Source organism: Neovison vison, chromosome 1, assembly GCF_020171115.1.
Source record: "Neovison vison isolate M4711 chromosome 1, ASM_NN_V1, whole genome shotgun sequence".
In the NCBI taxonomy this organism is placed as follows: domain Eukaryota; kingdom Metazoa; phylum Chordata; class Mammalia; order Carnivora; family Mustelidae; genus Neogale; species Neogale vison.
In genome coordinates, this window is record NC_058091.1 from 301,705,200 (window position 1) to 301,724,020 (window position 18,821).

An 18,821-nucleotide genomic window follows, 5' to 3' on the forward strand; every position below is an offset into this window, starting at 1 on the left:
AAGGCCTTATCTCTACACCAGAGTTGAGATTGCTGAACTATTAAACATTAGGATATTTCATTAATGATGTCTTATGTTAGTTATTTTTCTGAAATTAACAAAACCACTTTCATATGCTGACTGTATCAGATAAGAAAAAATTTATTATCCTTACGTTGCTTACCACCCCAAAAATGCAAAATGATGGTCCATTCTATTAGTGAGTTTCTGGCAGCGTAAAAAATATGATTGCAAATGTAATTCGAAGGATAGCATGATAGTTGGTCACGAGTTGAATTTGTGGGAACTCAATAAGGATGAAAACTCGATATCAGAAACACTGTAGATAAATAAACTTAGATGTAAAATATTTATAAAAACTGAATTATCACAAAAATTAGAAAATAAATGGTGTATTTGTTGGGTTCTTTCATGCAATTGAATGGGCCAATTTTAACAGATTTTTTAAAACTATTTTTCGATTTTTTTCATAATTATTAGCAAATACATCATCCTGATGTAATTAATTTCACTTAGAGGTGAATTACTTTGACTTTATGGTTCTAACTTAAAGATTTTTATTCCTAAAATCAAAAGCACAATTTAAACTTTTGAGTCTTCCCACTTATGTTAGTTTCAGGCATAACTACTAAGACATTTGGAGAATTTGGGGAGGATTTATGGGTAAGGAAGAAAAAAAAATACTGTAAAAGAGTTGAGACTCCTTTTAGGTAATTCACTTCAGAGTGAGTTCTTTATGATGACTGGGCCATTAATAAAATTTTATACAACAAACTGACAAAAAAATCACATAGATACATTGAGTTTGGGGTGGTGTGTTTCTAAATACTCTAATTTTTGAAAGAGCTTCTAGACAACTACCAGGTTTTTTGAACTGCTATAAAATAAATAGGTGATCTAAAATGTACAGGGTCAGTTCAATTTATCTTAGAAATGCCACAGAATGTTTTATTTTAAATTTTTTTATCTGGCAAGAAGAAAGAAATATTTAAGAATTAATCAATTACATACCAGATATGAATTCTTACATACCAGATATGAATTCTTATCCATTATAACAAATTATTTTAAATACAATATTTGGTTTCTCAACATTTATACAAGATACAAAAAAGAGGGGGGGGGAGAAAAACAACATTTGCAGCACACCAGGCTTGTACAAGGCATTGTGATGGTTTTATCCATAAAACAGTTCTTAAATAGATTAAACACTCATATTAGTAAGGACTATCAATTATTTATTAGTTATTTTATCTTACTTTTTCCCCTAAAATAATATATGATTTTATGTACAAAATTTCAAAATACTAGTTAAAAATAGCAAACCACTCTCATTTCAAAACAAAAAGTGTCAAATGAAAATTTTCAGGGATGCCTTGGTGGCTCAGTCAGTTAGTTAAGTGGCTGATACTTGATTTTTCTTCAGGTCATGATCTCCATGTGGTGAGATCAAGCCACATACCGGGCCCCACACTCAGGGGGGAGTCTGCTCCAGGATTCTCTCTCTCTCTCTGCAGCACCCCTTTTATAAAATAAATAAGTCTTTAAAAAATTTCAGTTTCATCTGAGCACTGATTTGCAAAGTTTATTTTTATATATTTATTTATTGAAGGGAATATTAGAAACATATTTGTTAATAAACAAAATATTAGCCTAGCATTTTGAAATGGTCTAGTTTCAGTTCAGGGGAATGATTCATAAAAGTTCTGTTTGTTTTTTTAGAAATCAAAGAAACTTTTAATAGAAATCAAAGAAACACAGACCAGAAAACAAAAAACAAAAAACCAACAACCAACATAAACACATTTGTAACACACAGTTGGAAACATCCTCGTATGCATGGACATTTATGAATCATAGACAAATATAAATGTGATTATTTAATTAAATTCATAATCACTGCAATTTCTGTTGTAATATATGAGGATTTTCATTTTGACTGAATTTTTATAAAGAAAAGAATGGAAGCACATTTCGAGGAAAATAATCTACATTTTATAGATAAGAAAATTTACACTAGTCTAAATTTAAATATTTAAAAGTACTTAATACTAGGGGCGCCTGGATGGCTCAGTGGGTTAAGCCTCTGCCTTCGGCTCAGGTCATGATCTCGGGGTCCTGGGATCGAGCCCCGCATCAGGCTCTCTGCTCTGTGAGAAGCCTGCTTCCCCTCTCTCTCTGCCTGCCTCTCTGCCTACTTGTGATCTCTCTCTCTGTCAAATAAATAAATAAAATCTTTAAAAAATAAAAAAAGGATGGAAACTGTGGAAGTCAATTGCAATTTGAAAAAAAAATTTAAAGAAGCACTTAATACTAAATTTGGAATATGAATATTTAGATTAGAAATCTATTGCATTCCCTAGTAAACTGTGTATTACATATACCAATGGTCATGATTTAGAGTTAGGAGGGAAATACTTAAATCATAACGACTTTGGGATGGAAATAAATTGAACACTTAAGTCACAATTCTGAAGAAAACAAATTGGAAAAAACATTAATATTTAATTTGTTTTCTTCATTCTGTATTGATAGTGGGGAATCTGCTGGAGTGGTATATTTCACCGTTCTGTGTTCTCTAGAGCCCGTCCTAGTGGCATGCATCTAACAGACTTTTCAGATGAGCTCGCTGAATAAAATGGGTTCTTCCTCAGTCAGGGAATATCCTCCAATATCATAGCAACAAACTTGCAATTGCACAGAATGACATATACCAATACTTTCACTGCATCACTATCTGCATAGAGGGCACTCTAGCAATGTGAGCTGCTTTCACATTGGTATTGGGTAAAAAACATGGATGATTTTTAAACAGTGTAGCTTCTGCTAGAAATCACATGTATAGGACTGCCAGCACGCTGTGTGTTTTGTTTTTGCTTCTGTTCTGTTTGTGATCTTCAGAAAGGATTCAAATTTACATAATTTCCTTAGTTGTTTCTCAAAAACACAATTTGCCAAGTCAAATAACTCATTGCAGATTAAGTAGTGAAGTCATAAAAATAATAAATTCCTTTCCAAATTTCATGTTCCTAGAGGGCTGGAAAGGGGATTCATATTTAAATTTGTCTAATTGCAATATATTTTATTTACTGTGCCCTCAAAAATACTTAAAATTAAATAAACAAAGAAAAACAGAAACAGACTCATAAATACAGAGAAAAAAATGATGTTTGCCAGAAAGGAAGGAGGTGTGCAGAAGGATGGATAGGCAATACAAATGAATGGATTAAGTACAAACTTCCAATTATAGAATAAATAAGTGGCAGGTATGGAAAGTGCAGCCTGGGGAATATAATCAGTAATATTATAATAACTATGATGACACAGGGTAACGACACTTACCACGGTGAGCATTTTGTAATGTCTGTAATTGGCAAATCACTTTGTTGTTCTTGTACCCTTGAAACCAATATAATATTGTATGTCAGTTATACCCCAATTAAAAAAAATACCTGATTGCTAGAAATAAAGCATAAAGATAAAAGTAACAATAGTAGTAATAGAAATGTTTCATTAAGAACTTCAAGAACGGAAGAAAATGCTTCCAACACACTTGAAAATGCTTACATTTTATAGGTAAAGTTATTGTCATTCGAAGGGTAACATTCTCACCAGATGAATGTGGGAAAGAAGAGAAACCCAAAAGAACTTGCCAGTTTGCTAATTTAGAATTATCTAGTTATTGAACAGAAAATACCAGAATGCAGGCAGTTTAGATGGCAGAAGGATACAAAGCCATAGTGGGTTTTCAGCTTCTAATTATTTGGAATTAAAGGCACAATTTTTAGACGTCATGCTACTCTTAGTAAATAGACCGCAGGTATTCAATTTACATTGGTAATGACAGGAAGCTTACTCCAACATTCTGTTTTCCCTGACTCTTCATCAGTACCTCCCGCGGCTGTGCCTGGCAGGACATGGCACAAGGATATTTAGTCGCAACGGCACCAAGGTTAAATTCAGTTCAGCTTCCCCCACAGAACACCAAAGGGTAGTAGGTCTACAGACAAACCGGCATTTCTCTGATGCTGAACGCTGTGCTTTTAATCAGTAAGTTATGGAAGAGTAATTATACATTGGAATAATAAAATCATATTCGATGAACATAGGATCTATTTCCATCTAGAAGAACTGAGGCTCTTGTACCCCAGTATGGAATCGTGGAAGGTCGTTCCAGTCCAGAGCAAGACAAGTGGGGACAATGAGAAGGCAAAATGTTGAAAGTGGTCAGATGCCAGCTGTTCTTTTATTCTAGCCTTTCTTCAAGATGTAGTCTTTACAGAATCTTCTACAAAACAGGTTTTTGCTTTCTTTTCCTTTCTTTCCTAACTTCACTAAGGTTGCTTCTAATTCTGCTTGCTCAGAAAATGAGCAGAGGGAAATTTATTCAGGGACAATTAAGGCTGCTGATATTAATGATTAGAGCCAATAAAATTGTTCTTGTCTCAGGCTTCTAGAACAGATTACTTTGTCTGCTCTGTTAAGGTGAGCAAGTGCCTAGTTGGGAAACACAAGAATACATGAAAAAAATCATAGATGACATTTAGAGTAGAAGAGATATGTTTATATTCTGACAAGAGTAAGGCCACAAATACCATATAATAAGCCTTGGTAAATTGTACAGCAAGTATGCTTTATTGTCATTTTCCATACACACTAAATAATCTAAGTACTTATAAATTTTAGAATCAACTTTTAATTCTATGGATATTGGGATTTGCCACAGATTGCATTGAATACACACATCAGTTCAGAAGGGTTGGTTTTATTTGTGATATTGTATCTTTCTAAGCACACACATGATACAGCTCTTAATTTCTTTAACAAAGTCTAAAACTCAACTTATACAACATTTCAATAAAATGTTCTGCATATAGGTCTATCACATCATTTGGTAGATTTATTTATAGCTTTCTTAGAGCTTTAGAGCTCTGTTAATTAACTTTAGTTTTTCACCATTAAGAATAATGTGCACTGTAGTTTTGTTGTTGTTTGTTTGATGTACCCTTAATCAGTTGGAGAAAGCACATTTCTACTTATTTGTTGAGGTTTTTTGTTTCTGGTCTTTTTTGTTTGTTTTGCTAGGTTTCATTGAGTTTATCATGTATGGCTGTTACATCCTATTTCTTGGTTTTTCTGTATGTCCATCCTTTAATTACTTTTGTTTGTCCATCCTTCAATTCATTAAACATGAGAATAATTTTTACCCTTTTTAAAATGTCCTTCCTCGTTTCTTCCTTTGTATCTTCTTTCCCTTTGTATCTTCCTTCCTTTGATGCTAAATGAAGCAAGTGTGGAACTAAACTGATAAAGACAGTTTTTTTGTTTTGTTTTGTTTTTTAATGCAACGGTGGAATGGGTTTGCTATCATTTTGTTTAGGCTATTTACATGTAAAGTAGCTCGTGAGTGAGAATGTCTGGTATTGATACCAACAGGTCATAACCCACAGAAAACAAACTTCTCAGTATTTCCTCTTTCCTCCATTTTTCTGGGAAAAAGATGTTTAGGAATGAAATTACCTGTTTCTTTAACTTTAGGTAAAATAACCCAGACCTGATTTTTTTTTTTTTTTGCTTTAGAAAAATTATGTTTTAAATGAAATTTGATTTTCTTTAATTACTATAGTACTCCTTGGATTTTCTATTCCTTTGTGAGACACCTATGGCATTTTTTATTCCATCCATGTTCTTACTAGTGTTAGTATCATCTATATATGTCTATATATATCCATACCCCCTTTTTTCAAATATACCTTCTCTTGTTCGACTTTGATAAACTGATAAATTTATCTAGAATTTAGGTCTTTTGTTTTATTAATCCTTTTAAAAATTAGTCTATTTAACATTAACTTTAGACTTTTAAAAATAATGACAAAAACATCAGTAATAAAAAATTTATATATATATAATTTTCCTGTTATTAATTCTGCATTTATAGCTTTAACTTGTAAAATAAACTGAAAATTTGCCTTTTCCTTACATCTCAGAATTAGTAAAATTACTGAAAAATGGGAAGACTGTGTTTAAGAAATATTTTAAGGTGTTAGTTATAAAATTTTGAAATCTACAAGAGTTATATATTAATTCTATGATAAGTTCTGATTTCAATTATTATTTCTCCCCAAGTATGACTTAACATCCCACACTACATGAATTTTTCTATAAGAATAAAATTATTCTTTGTGCAAAAATGGCAATTTTTTTTATTTCTACCAAATTTATTTAAATTTAAAAACTCAAACTTCTTAAAGATTATGTAATTTTTTTTTGAACCAACTCCTATGCTTTTATTAGATTAATGATGAAACCAATTGTTCATCCCTTGGACTCTGACAGCATACAGTGAATTTCTCCCACTCCAGCTCCTGAATAACATGTAATTTCCTTGGGATGACAAAATAATCATTTTAGCATGCAGGTCATGCCTTGGTGTTCATTTTTCATTTTTCTGTAAGTTAATGAATTCTAGCAGAGAGTGCCATCATAAAGTTGCCCTTTGCCAAAAGTCCTGTTGCAGCATATGGAGCTAGTGACAAGCTACAGTATTAAGGAGATTTGTTTTAAACCAAGCCTCTAAAATGTGCATGGAAATACTAAATAAATTCCTGTGTGTTTTGCAGACAATCCTGGTTTGCTGAGCCATGTCACAGTGGGTATTAGAGTTCTGGATGTCAATGACAATCCACCCGAACTTGCCAGGGAATACGATATTGTTGTCTGTGAAAATTCAAAGCCTGGCCAGGTAAGTTCATTGTTTCCTTCCTATCATTGGACTGGAAGAAAAACAAGCAGCTCTATTTCTATTATTTTTGGGTATAATTCTCAAAAGCCCTCAATGTTATTTTTGTGCTCAGCTGAAAATAATGTTCTAAAGCTTTCTTCTGAATACCAAATAGATTTTTTTGAGAATCGCTGAAAAAAAAATTTTCTCCAGAACCCAAATATAAATCTAAAAATGAACTCATTCATGCATACATTTATCATACCAATAAAATTATATTGAATGCTTTGTGTGAAGCCCTGTATTAAATGAGGAGGAAACTGAATTTTCTTGTACTAATGAAGCTTTGAGACAAAGTTCTGGAGAACGGACTGATTGGTCCATTTTGGAAGGCCTGCAGGAGTGACATGTGAGTGACCACTGAGTAATATTGGTACTAAGAGATGATGAGGTTGGAACAACAGAAAGGGTCTATATGTATTAAGAACGTGGGGACAGCAGAAGAAGCAGAGAAGACCTTGAAGGGGGGTCATGAGTTTGGATGTAGCATGGCAGCTAGCTTAAAGAGCGTGGCAGTTCTGAGGAAAGCCCAGTGTGGCTGTGGCACATAAAGAAAGGAGAAGTCTGAAAGGGGACACACATTTGTGTTTTTTTGTTTGTTTTGTTTTGTTGTGTTTTTCTGCTTTACAACAAATTACACAAACTTAGCAGCTTCACACAATACTTATTTGCGATCCCAGAGTTTCTGTAGGTCAGATGTCTGCTCATGGCTTAGTTTGATCTTTGCAGGGGTCTCATAACACTGCAGTCAAGGTTTCAATAAGGATCAAGTTCTTACCTGAGGCTTGAAATCTCTTCTAAGCACACCTAGTTATTGGTAGCATTATGTTTGCTTCAACTATAGACCTCAGAGCTTCAGGATTTTCCTCAGCTCTTCAATGTTTCCTGGAGTTTCAATATCCCACCCACAGTTTCTTGCTATATGTATGGGTTTCCTCAATAGCCATTTCATCAGCAAGTAAGGAGAGATCTGTAAAGTCTGTTAGAAAACAGTCTTGTAAAATGTAATGTCATCAGGTGAAGGATGTATCAAAACTTCTGCCATATTCTATTGGTCAGAAGCAAATCACAGGTCACACCCAGACTTAATGAAGAAGGGACTATGGGGAGGCATGGATTCCACGAGGAGCACTTTAAAGTCTGTCACAGGTAGGGGCACCTGGGTGGCTCAGTCGTTGTGTCTGATTTTGGCTCTGGTCATGACCCCAGGGTCCTGGGATTGAGCTCCACATCAGGGCTCCCTGCTCGGCGGGAAGCCTGCTCCTTTCCCTCTCCCACTTCCCCTGCTTGTGTTCCCTCTCTCATTGTGTCTCTCTCTGTCATATAAATAAATAAAATCTTTTTTTAAAAATTACAAAAAAACCATAAAAATAAAGTCTGTCACAGGTGAATCTAGAGAGATAGAAAAGGTCTAGGTCCATTGGAGTCAGATGGTCCCTTTTACTGTCTTTGGCAAGCCAGAATGACTATTCATCCAAAACTACTTTATTTATTTCAAAAAAATTTGGAGGGGGGAAAGGGCAGAGGGAGAGGCAGACACACAGAAACAGAGAGAGAAAATGTTAAGCAAGCTCTACACCTACATAGAGCAGAACATGGGACTTGATCTCACAACCCTGAGATTGTGACCTGAGCCAAAGTCAAGAATCAGACTCTGAACAGACTGAGCCACCCAGGCACCGCCATCCAAAACTACTTTAATTCATTTTAAAGTTTGTCTTAAATTATAGTACTGAGAAGCATTGCCCATGTATTTTTGTAGCAAGAACGAACTTGATTATATATTATATTATATTATGTTATAAAATGTAACAACTAATATATTAATATATGTATTAATATATATTATGCAATATATTAAGATGATCACTTCAGAAGCTTAAACATTTTCTGTACCACCATTTCAAAAGCAGGAAGGAATTTTTCAGTACAGATATCTAATGATTTATTTACCGAAGCCTATTTCAGTTGTGTCAGGGCCACAAAGAAAGTTTTAATAATTTGCACAGGATTGGCCTCATTATTTTCAGTATGACAATAAATAAATAAATAAATAAATAAAGCAAGATACCAATTCAAAAGCATTGCTAGGGAAAAAAATTGCTTAAAAAAAATCCATCAGAAATAAGGACACCTAAGTAAGCTAAGAATCATTTAAGCAATAAAAATTTAAAATATTTAAATGGAATAATAGTGAAAATACATTGCATTGAAAAGGACAAAAGGGAAATTTGTTTTCTACTCTTTTTATGATAAAACGTAACTTTAATATCAGAATCTATCAAGGATATAAATCCCCTACAGAATCTTGTTTTTTTTTGATCCATAGGTTATTTAGAGAATTCAAAATTAGATCATCTAAAATGTGATACAAAAAAATCCAAACTTAAGCTAATAATTGCATCAACCATTTTTAGATATTCTCTTTTAAATGTAATACATTTCTTTTCCCCTTTTATTTATTTATTTTTTTAACTTCAAGGTAATTTCAAAATGTTTAGGGTAGAGTGAGATACTGTACTGGGAACAATACATACTGCTAGTCCTAGCCACCTTTGCAGGTAAAAGCATTGAAATTTGGACAAATAACGCTCAGTCCTTGTTCTTGGGTTAATTGATTTTTCTCCTGTGAATGTTCACATGTGTTCCCAAATCTAAAACCCTGGTATTAGTTTTCTAGATTGAACTCTCTCCATATTGGCCAGTGACCTTGACCTTTTCCATTGACCTCTTGATCCCAGGAAAGCTTATTCATGCATTCTCTCCTGGTCATCCTCTCCAGTCAGTGCCAACTTGCTAGCCTGGGACCCTCTGTTTTTACCCTCCACACTGACCACCTAAGCTTCATAGCATTTCTAAGAAATGATTTATGCGACATCGACAAATGCTTTCTTCATCTCTAAAATAAAGAAAATTGTCAGAATTTTAGGGCCCTTCCAAGCCTAAAATTTTGAGTATATGATTAGATGAGTCTCAAATGCCTTTAAATGTGGATTGTTTTATTCTCCTCGGGCATGAGAAGCCAATCCATTTTTTAGAGAAGGCTAAATTTGTGACAGAAATATATCTTTATCTTCTGGGTCCCCTTAGCCATTTAGATAGTATTTTTCTTTTCTTCAGAGATTTCTTTCTTTTCTTCAGAGATTAAAATCTAATGTATATAGATTTATTTATGTGATTATGGATATTATCTCTTTAAAAAGTGTATTCATTGTTAGCATCATTGCTATCTTTAATATTGTATGATTTTAGATGTCACATTAAGATACTTGGGTTCTGGGGCGCCTGGGTGGCTCAGTGGGTTAAGCCGCTGCCTTCAGCTCAGGTCATGATCTCAGGGTCCTGGGATCGAGTCCCGCATCAGGCTCTCTGCTCAGCAGGGAGCCTGCTTCCCTCTCTCTCTCTCTGCCTGCCTCTCCATCTACTTGTGATTTCTCTCTGTCAAATAAATAAATAAAATCTTTAAAAAAAAAAAAAAAGATACTTGGGTTCTTTATGTGCTTAAGTATCTGTTTCTCTAAACGTTTGTTTCACCAAAATGAATTAAAACTTGTTACTGAGGTAATGAAAAGCCATTTGAAAATATTGTTTATTACACCCTTATTTAAACAAACCATTGTCAATCTGTGTGGTCAATTTGTATGATTAACCTGTTACAAGGGAAATGGTCTGAATCTTTCTATTCTTTAATTTTGCCACCTTTGGTTCATTTAACCTTATGTTTGTAGCATTTCTGGAGAAACTTTGTGTGTTTTGATACAGAGTAGGAATAGGGAACTCTATTTAAATAATGATTTGTTGAAATAGGTTTTCTGAAGCATATTTGTATCGCCCAGCTGTACAATGTCTCCTCTTGCTGTAACAATGGCTTTTAGAATTACAGGCATCTTTATTATGGATGCTTTGTGTCTAAATATAACAGCATGTGGCCATGGCAGAGAATGGTGTCTTTTGTGAAGCAGAAGTTTAAACCACCTATAAGAGCAGAATTCACCTTGAATCGGGTATCAATATATCTGAACTGCAACAATGTATTTCTCTGACTTAATAAATTTTCCCATTCTGTAAAAATTATATAGATCTCTCTCTCTCTCTCTTTGTGTATCTCTCTCTCTCTCTCTATATATATATATACATACATATATATTTTAACTACCCTGCACGAAAGAAATTTTAAGAAGAAAACCATGCATACATGAAATTTGAAGTCAGTTCCCGAAGTAAAGTGAATTCATAATAAATGAGATGGGTCTACCCATAGAAATGGAAATATAAATAACGGGAATTCTTTCTATCTTACTGATATTGACTTTCCCCTGTGTGTGTGTGTGTGTGTGTGTGTGTGTGTGTGTATGTGTTTCATTACAAAGTAAACTTAGGAAACACAACATATATCATAGAAAATCATATTACCTAACATCAACCTACCTCCGTCATGTCCACTTACTAACAATAAAATTTGTATGAAAAAAGTACCTTGATCACTAGAGATTTTACAACAAGATTTTATAAAGATCAGGGGTGCCTGGGTGGCTCAGTGGATTAAGCCACTGCCTTCAGCTCGGGTCATGATTTCAGGGTCCTGGGATCGAGCCCCACATTGGGCTCTCTGCTTGGGAGGGAGCTTGCTTACCCCACCCTCTGCCTGCCTCTCTGCCTACTGGTGATCTCTCTCTCTCTCTCTCTCTCTGTCAAATAAATAAATAAATAAATCTTAAAAAAAAAAAAAGAAAAGATTTTACAAAGATCAACTCATTGAACCAACAGGAACTAGTGTTATTATTAAATAAATGTATGATCCCACTTGAGATTATATTATAAAGCAAATTCATTGATTAATTTAAAGAAGATACACCCTGGCGGTGTGTATTATGGAGGGCACGTACTGCATAGAACGCTGGGTATGGTGTATAAACAATGAATTTTGGAACACGGAAAAAGAATTAAATTACATTAAAGAAAATAAGATACAATGTGTTCCATAGAATATTCTTTTAATTTAAATGTTTAGTTGCACTAGATCATTTACCTAACATTGTGTATATCTGTGAAACTGACTACTTTGATGTTTTCCCCCTTTAATAAAGTAGTCAAGAAATAACAGACCATAGAAAACACATTTAAAGAGGGTGATACATTAAAAAAAAAAAAAGAGGGTGATACATTTATTTGATAAAAGAAATACAACATTGATTCTAATTAGTTTATGCTAAAAGTGAATCATTATTATGAGCATTACCAAAAACTGCAGCTTGTAATTATTAATAAATACCAACTATCAATTTGGACTCCCTCCTCCCTTTAGTAGAATAAATTTATGACTGGGTTTCTCTCAGATCTTTCAAAATAATCAAATACTTTATGCACTAATTACATAATATGCACAAGATAAAAAAAAATCTAAGTTCAGTTAAAATGATGAGAGACAGAAAATAAATTGTTATGGACTGTACATCACCCACAAGTTACCACAAATTACACACATGGAGGGCGCAGGTAGCACAGTGTAGATAAATCCTAACTGACAAAAGGGTAAAAAATATTGGGGACAGATACATGGCACTTATCTAGAGATCTGCTCTTTTAAAAATCACAGACATGTTCACTTCTGAGGTGGTTTTCCTAATAAAAGTCGAAGGAAACAATAAATTGAAACCTGTCTTCTCCTGAAAGGAAAGGTGATTAGTAAACAGAAAAATTAAATAGACCTTTCCCCGTCAAGAGGATACGAGGGTATCTCCAAGTTCTAGATAAAAGCCAAGCAACATTCTAGGTTTCTGGAAGTATTTTTCAGAAGCATTATAGAAGAATAAGTATGGATGCATAAGCACATTCTGCAGGAATTCAAGACGAATGGTTCACTCATAAACAAAGTGCAGCCATCAGCTCATCATTTGCTATGGAAACAAGATCAAGAAGTTTTTGAGAAGACAAATTTGCCGTGACCGAGCTTCCTGGTAAATTCAGATTTGAAATTACTTGTATAAAAATGGACAGTGTATTTTACTAAAGATAACAGTAAAATAGTAAAGCTATATTATGAATTATATCAGTGTTTAACAAATAGAATAACTTGTTTGTAAAAATTTAAAATGGGAAGAAAATTGTCGTCCTAAAGAAGTCATAAGAGGAATTATAAAATAATTTAGTTGGTTGAAGTTAACTGTTCTTTGCCGATCTCTTCCAAAATCACATTCCAAAATAAGAAGTGAATTTGCAAACCTGTTAATAGGTTATGAGGTATAATCGAGAAAATAGGATTGTGCATTGGAGAATGACAATGAGCAAGGATTAGGGGAGATAGGACATTTGTTTTCAAAAAGAAAAACGTGTATCTATTTCATTTAACCCTGAAGAGAGTCTTGAAAACTATATTTTTATTTCAGTTAAATATTAAATACCTGAAATGTAGAGAACGTAGGTATGTTTCTCAGATTACACGTGCTCTGAACTCCATGGAGCTTTCCATGCACTCAAGAAAGATTGTCAAATTGCTTCTGATTATCCGTCAATTTATTCTACTATCAAGGCAAAGCCAATAAGAAGGGGGAAAAAAGAATCTATCCAGAGACCAACTATAATTTAAACAAAAAAGAAAGCAAACAACAAGGAGATATGTAGATTTTAACATCTTAAAATTAATGGTCTGAAGTGAAGTGAAGAAGAGAAGAATGATAGAGACTTCTTGGGATATGTGGGGGTTGGGGGAAGCTTCTACCTAAATTTCTTGCTGAGAATACATTCTTAGCAATAGAGAGCCATATGCAGATACGGATAAAATAGATCACTTTCTATATAGCCTAAAGCACTTTCTTCACTTCCCCTTCATGAAGACACATGCTTTTCTGGTCCTACTGTCACTGATGACTCCTTCTTAGTACTTTTACATTCATCTTCATCTCCCTGGCCAACTAATGGACTCGATGCATGGAGGGAATTTAGCTTTTACCTGCTGTACGTATTGGTCTACTATTTCACTTGGAAAAGATTGAAATGGGATGAAATTGAGCGAGATGTTTTTAGAAATCATAGCAATTTTTGAAATGAACACAGTATATTTCACATGCAGGAAACACTCTCTTTTTTAAGATTTTATTTATTTATTTGAGAGAGAAAGAACATGAGCAGAGGGGCAGGGGGCAGGGGAGGGGCAGAGAGAGAGGGAGAAGCAGGCTCCCTGCTCAGTACAGGGCTTGATCCCAGGACCCTGAAATCATGACCTGAGCCGAAAGCAGATGCCTAACAGCCTGAACCATTCAGGCACCCCAGGAAACATTCTTTTTACGGCTACTTTTCCCTCTCTTTCTTTTAGTTTCTCTAAGGAAGGACTTAAAAAAGGACACCTACGCATTAGGATTATTTTTTTTTTAAGAGGAAAATATTATCTTGCATATTAGTTTGGATACTTCCTTGCTAAGAATGTAATGGCTACCGCTATGGAATTTTTAAGCCACCTGGAATAGCCATTTATATATTCTAACTTTCTCTGCTCCATGATGTGCATAGTCCAAATTTTAGAATTGCTTTCTCTCAGCACTGTATATGAGAAGTATTTCATAAAACTGTGAGTGGTCTGGTTTTGCTTCTGCTACCATTTTAACAGATTTGAGGCACATCACAAACCTTTAGGGTCTCACATTTCTTATCTTAACTATGTTAACATAGAGGGGCTAGGTCATGCTCTCAAAGGTCCCCTGAAATGGTAAAAATAACACGGCTCCACTGTTTTTGCATTTACTTACTGAGAACGACATACACTACAAAGCTGTTCTACAGGAACACTAGGATATTTATATTTGTACAAACAATACTTCCTGTTTCCTCAAACAGGTGTTCTTACAAAACCTTCCAGTTAATTGGCCCCAAGGTACTGTAGGTGATAAAGAAAAAAAAAATTAAGTGTTGGTGCTATGCTAGAAAATAAAGCGTGGATGATTATAAATTGTTCCATAACCTGTTTCCTAAAATCTCATGCAAGAACAGGCCAGTTAGCTGGGACATTTATTACTTGAATTCGAAAAGACTCAGGGTGGATAAAGGGGTCTTTTAAAAATCCTTTTGTGATGGCAATGAAAAATGCTATAATATAATTAAAATCAAAGAATAAGCCAAATTAATTTTCCTATTTAGTCTTTGCTTTTTCTCTTCAGGTGATTCATACGATCAGTGCCACTGATAAAGACGATTTTGCAAATGGACCAAGGTTTAACTTTTTTCTTGATGAACGCCTATCTATAAACCCAAACTTCACTCTGAAGGACAATGAAGGTGAACGTGATTTACATATACTTTCTAACCTATGTGATATCTGTTTTGACTTCATGTGGAATAGGCCTGAGCAGTTTTGCTTTATGCGTACATACCCATGAACAGCTTGCAAATCAGCATTCAAAGTCAGTTTGATGTTAATGTGTTATGATCTGTGAATAGCTTGTATTTAAAATTGAGCCATATGTACAAATAACTTTCATTGAGCTTATTCAGAAGCATCCCTTTAAACAAGAGATGTACATGTAATATGCTCTTGGGCAAATTTTAAGAGAAATCTTAGCTGACAAACATGTTTATGAGAGTTGCTTGCAATTGCTAGGAGGTAGAAAAATTTTAAATTAGGAAAAATGAAAAATATGTCCTAGGGACAGTTAGGAAAGGAAATGCAATGTTTGAACTCATCTTGCATTAGCAAGGCTATCAAGATGTGGTGTACAAATTATATTTCCTCTTGTTATTATGAATATTTTCAAAATGTGGGTAGAAAATATGCATAATTGCAGAATATTGTGGAAATTTTGAATTGCTTTTGTTTAAACTTCTGTATTGTGTGAAGGAAAAAAGAACACCATAATTTAGTAACTAGAGAAGATTCTCATGTTTTAGGTTCCGTGTTCGGTAGATTTCTCAAGGTTGCGTAAAACTCCACCTTCCTATAAAGGAAGCATTAAATCAGTCAATATGTGCAGTGTTCTGATCTGTATCAACTTTCTTCTTCCCTAAAACTATCTTTGATCTTGCTTATCTGAATATGTTATTATTTGGAATTTAATACTGGCCTCAAAATCCTGTAAGAGAAACAATGGTGGGTACATTTAGGAGTAAACATTTAATTCCCTTTCTGTACCTTCAGGGAGACATATTATATATATAATATCACTAAATCTCAACTCACTAAAACATTATGTCCATTTTCCTTAGCTTCTTTAAATTATCATAACAAAGGATACCAAATTGTACATGTGACCATAACATAGCTTATATGAAAATCCAAAGCTGCTTATTCTTCTTTCTTATTTTAACTTCCTTATGGTCAACTCTGCCTATGGAAATACTATATGGAATATAGTATTTGTGGTACTTAATACTATATGGAATATACTATAATATAAAATATTATATGGAAATACATATTTGTGCATGTTTCTATATGACAAATTATAATAATTTATCACTTTACATCTATATACATTTGGAGATCCCATTCTATAATCCCAAATATATTTCATGTAATTAACTATGAGAAATATGTAAAAAAACTTAATGCATATTTCCCATATTTCAGATAATTGTGTAATTTGGGGAGCATTCAACTTTCTGTCTTGGTCAGTTAAAATCACACCTCAATCCCTATATTTATATTTCAGTTGTTTCTTTTGCCTCTTTTTTTTTTAAGATTTTATTTATTTACTTGACAGACAGAGATCACAAGTAGGCAGAGAGGCAGGCAGAGAGAGAGGGGGAGGCAGGCTCCCCACTGAACAGAGATACTGATGTAGGACTTGATCCCAGGACCTTGAGATCATGACCTGAGCTGAAGGCAGAGGCTTAACCCACTGAGCCACCCTGTGCCCCCCCATGTTTTCCCATCCTGATAAAGATTTTATTTTACATTTTAAGTAATTTTAATTTGATGATACAATCATGAAGATTTGACTTGGATTTAAAGGTGTGTTATATTCAACTTATTTAACCTATGTAAGTATAATTCCAAAAGTATTTTTAAAAGAAACAAGAGAATTTTCTATTGTCGAGACCCACTTAGTGACTGAAAGTTCTTTGTAAAAAATTTTTATATCCGGGGCGCCTGCATGGCTCAGTTGGTTAAGCGACTGCCTTCAACTCAGGTCATCATCCCAGGATCCTGGAATCAAGCCCCATGTCAGACTCCCTGCTTGGCAGGAAGCCTGTATCTCCCTCTTTTTCTGCCTGCGCTCTGCCTACTTTTGCTCTCTCTCTATCTCTCTGTCAAATAAATAAGTAGATGAAGTCTTAAAAAATTTATATCGAGAATTTATGAACTTAATACATGGGTCTATTCAAAAGGGCTTAATTCAATGATTTGACATCACTAGTTGTAAGGAGGTCCCCTCAAATATATGCACACTTTTAAAAGGGTTTATTGTACTGATGTAATTTTTTTTAAAGATTTTATTTATTTATTTGACAGACAGAGATCACAAGTAGGCAGAGAGAGGCAGGCAGAGAGAGCAGAGAAAGCAGACTCCCTGCTGAGCAGAGAGCCCGATGCAAGGCCCGAGCCACAGGCAGAGGCTTATACCACTGAGCTACCCCGGCGCCCCCTGACGTAAATTTTTCAACATTTATTTTAACCATATCAGTGAATGCTTAAGCCAGCTATACTATGTCAAGTATGTGACCTCTAGACAATTGTGTAGGGATAAAGAAGTTTTAATCTATGTGTAAGACTATTTTTTAAAAAATATTGGGTATTGATAAAATTATAAATAACACAGGAAAACTTCTTTTGAATAACAACAATTTCAAGAAAAGATTCAAACGCATAGCTGAAAACATGTGCTTATGAAAGCAGACTTGATTATTCTAGATAAGCCAAGTCACCTAACTTTCCAAGCTTCAGTTTTTACATCCACAAATTACGATTTTTAAAATATGCACTTTAGGAGTGCCTGGTTGGGCTCAGTCAGTTAGGTGTACGACTCTTGGTTTCCGCTCAGGTCATGATCTCAGGGTTGTGAGATTGAACCCCGTGTGGGTCTCCATGCTGGGCGTGGAGTCTGCTTGAGATTCTCTCTCCATCTTCCTCTCCTTTTGCCCCTCTCCTCCAAAAATAAATAAATGAAGAAATAAATAAATAAATGCATACATAAATAAATAGATTAAAAAAAATAAAATACTCACTTTGGAACCTTGGGAGAATAATGATATCATATAAAAGATGGATTTTTCTCTAAACACAAGGCAGCTACAGATAATACTATGTAAAGACAAGATTAAAAATGGACTAGCCATACCAAAATGAATATACTCATATAAGTATATGGATCCTTATGATAAACGTAAACACCAAAGCCAAGCACAAAATTAAATCTATGCTAGCATATGATTGTTTAAAACTATTAAGCCTCAAAGATAAAGAGAAAGAAATTTATACTATCAAAAAGAAAATGAAAAATAATTAAAATGCAATGATAATTAGATTTTTAAAAATTTTTAAAGATTATATTTATTTATTTTAAAGAGAACCTGGGGTTGGGGGAGCCCAGAGGGAGAGGGAGAGTTTTAAGCAGGCTCTCTTCTGAGTGTGGAGCCTGGGAGGGGCTCATTCCACCACCCAGAGATAGGACCTGAGCCAAAACCAAGAATCAGTTGTTTAATTGACTTGCCACCAGGAACTCCAATAATTAGTAAACTAGATTCCTGGTTAAAAAACTAAAATAGCATAAGTTGATAAAAATCATCTGGTCAAAATGCTGATGAAAAATAATTTGCTAATGTTAGCCTTCTCTACAGTTAGTTAAAAATAGTAAGCTATTAGGAATGAAGGAGGACTCATTATTAAAGACGTTTTCCAATGTATAAAAATAAGTTTTTTACATTTAACTACTGACATTTTGGCAAATATTGTATTAGTCTTTGCCTTCAGGATCTCTGCAGAATATAACATGTAAGAAAAAATCTTAGAATTCATGTTTCATTTCATATGTTAAAACTTGAAGAGTAAACACTAAAAATTAACAGCATAAAAATCTGTATTTTCCAAAGCAAGAAACGTTTTTCAGAAAAC

General features: G+C 34.1%; 1 protein-coding gene across 4 annotated transcripts in view; it reads left to right on the plus strand.

Annotated features, from left to right (window-relative positions):
• CDH18 (cadherin 18) overlaps window positions 1-18,821 on the plus strand; it is a 339,165-nt gene that overhangs the window by 292,778 nt on the left and 27,566 nt on the right. For all 4 annotated transcript variants that reach the window (XM_044233538.1, XM_044233545.1, XM_044233550.1 and 1 more), the window contains exons 8-9: window positions 6,621-6,742; window positions 14,932-15,049. In XM_044233538.1, coding sequence (XP_044089473.1) covers window positions 6,621-6,742; window positions 14,932-15,049 — 240 coding nt within the window. The remainder of the gene's footprint in view (window positions 1-6,620; window positions 6,743-14,931; window positions 15,050-18,821) is intronic.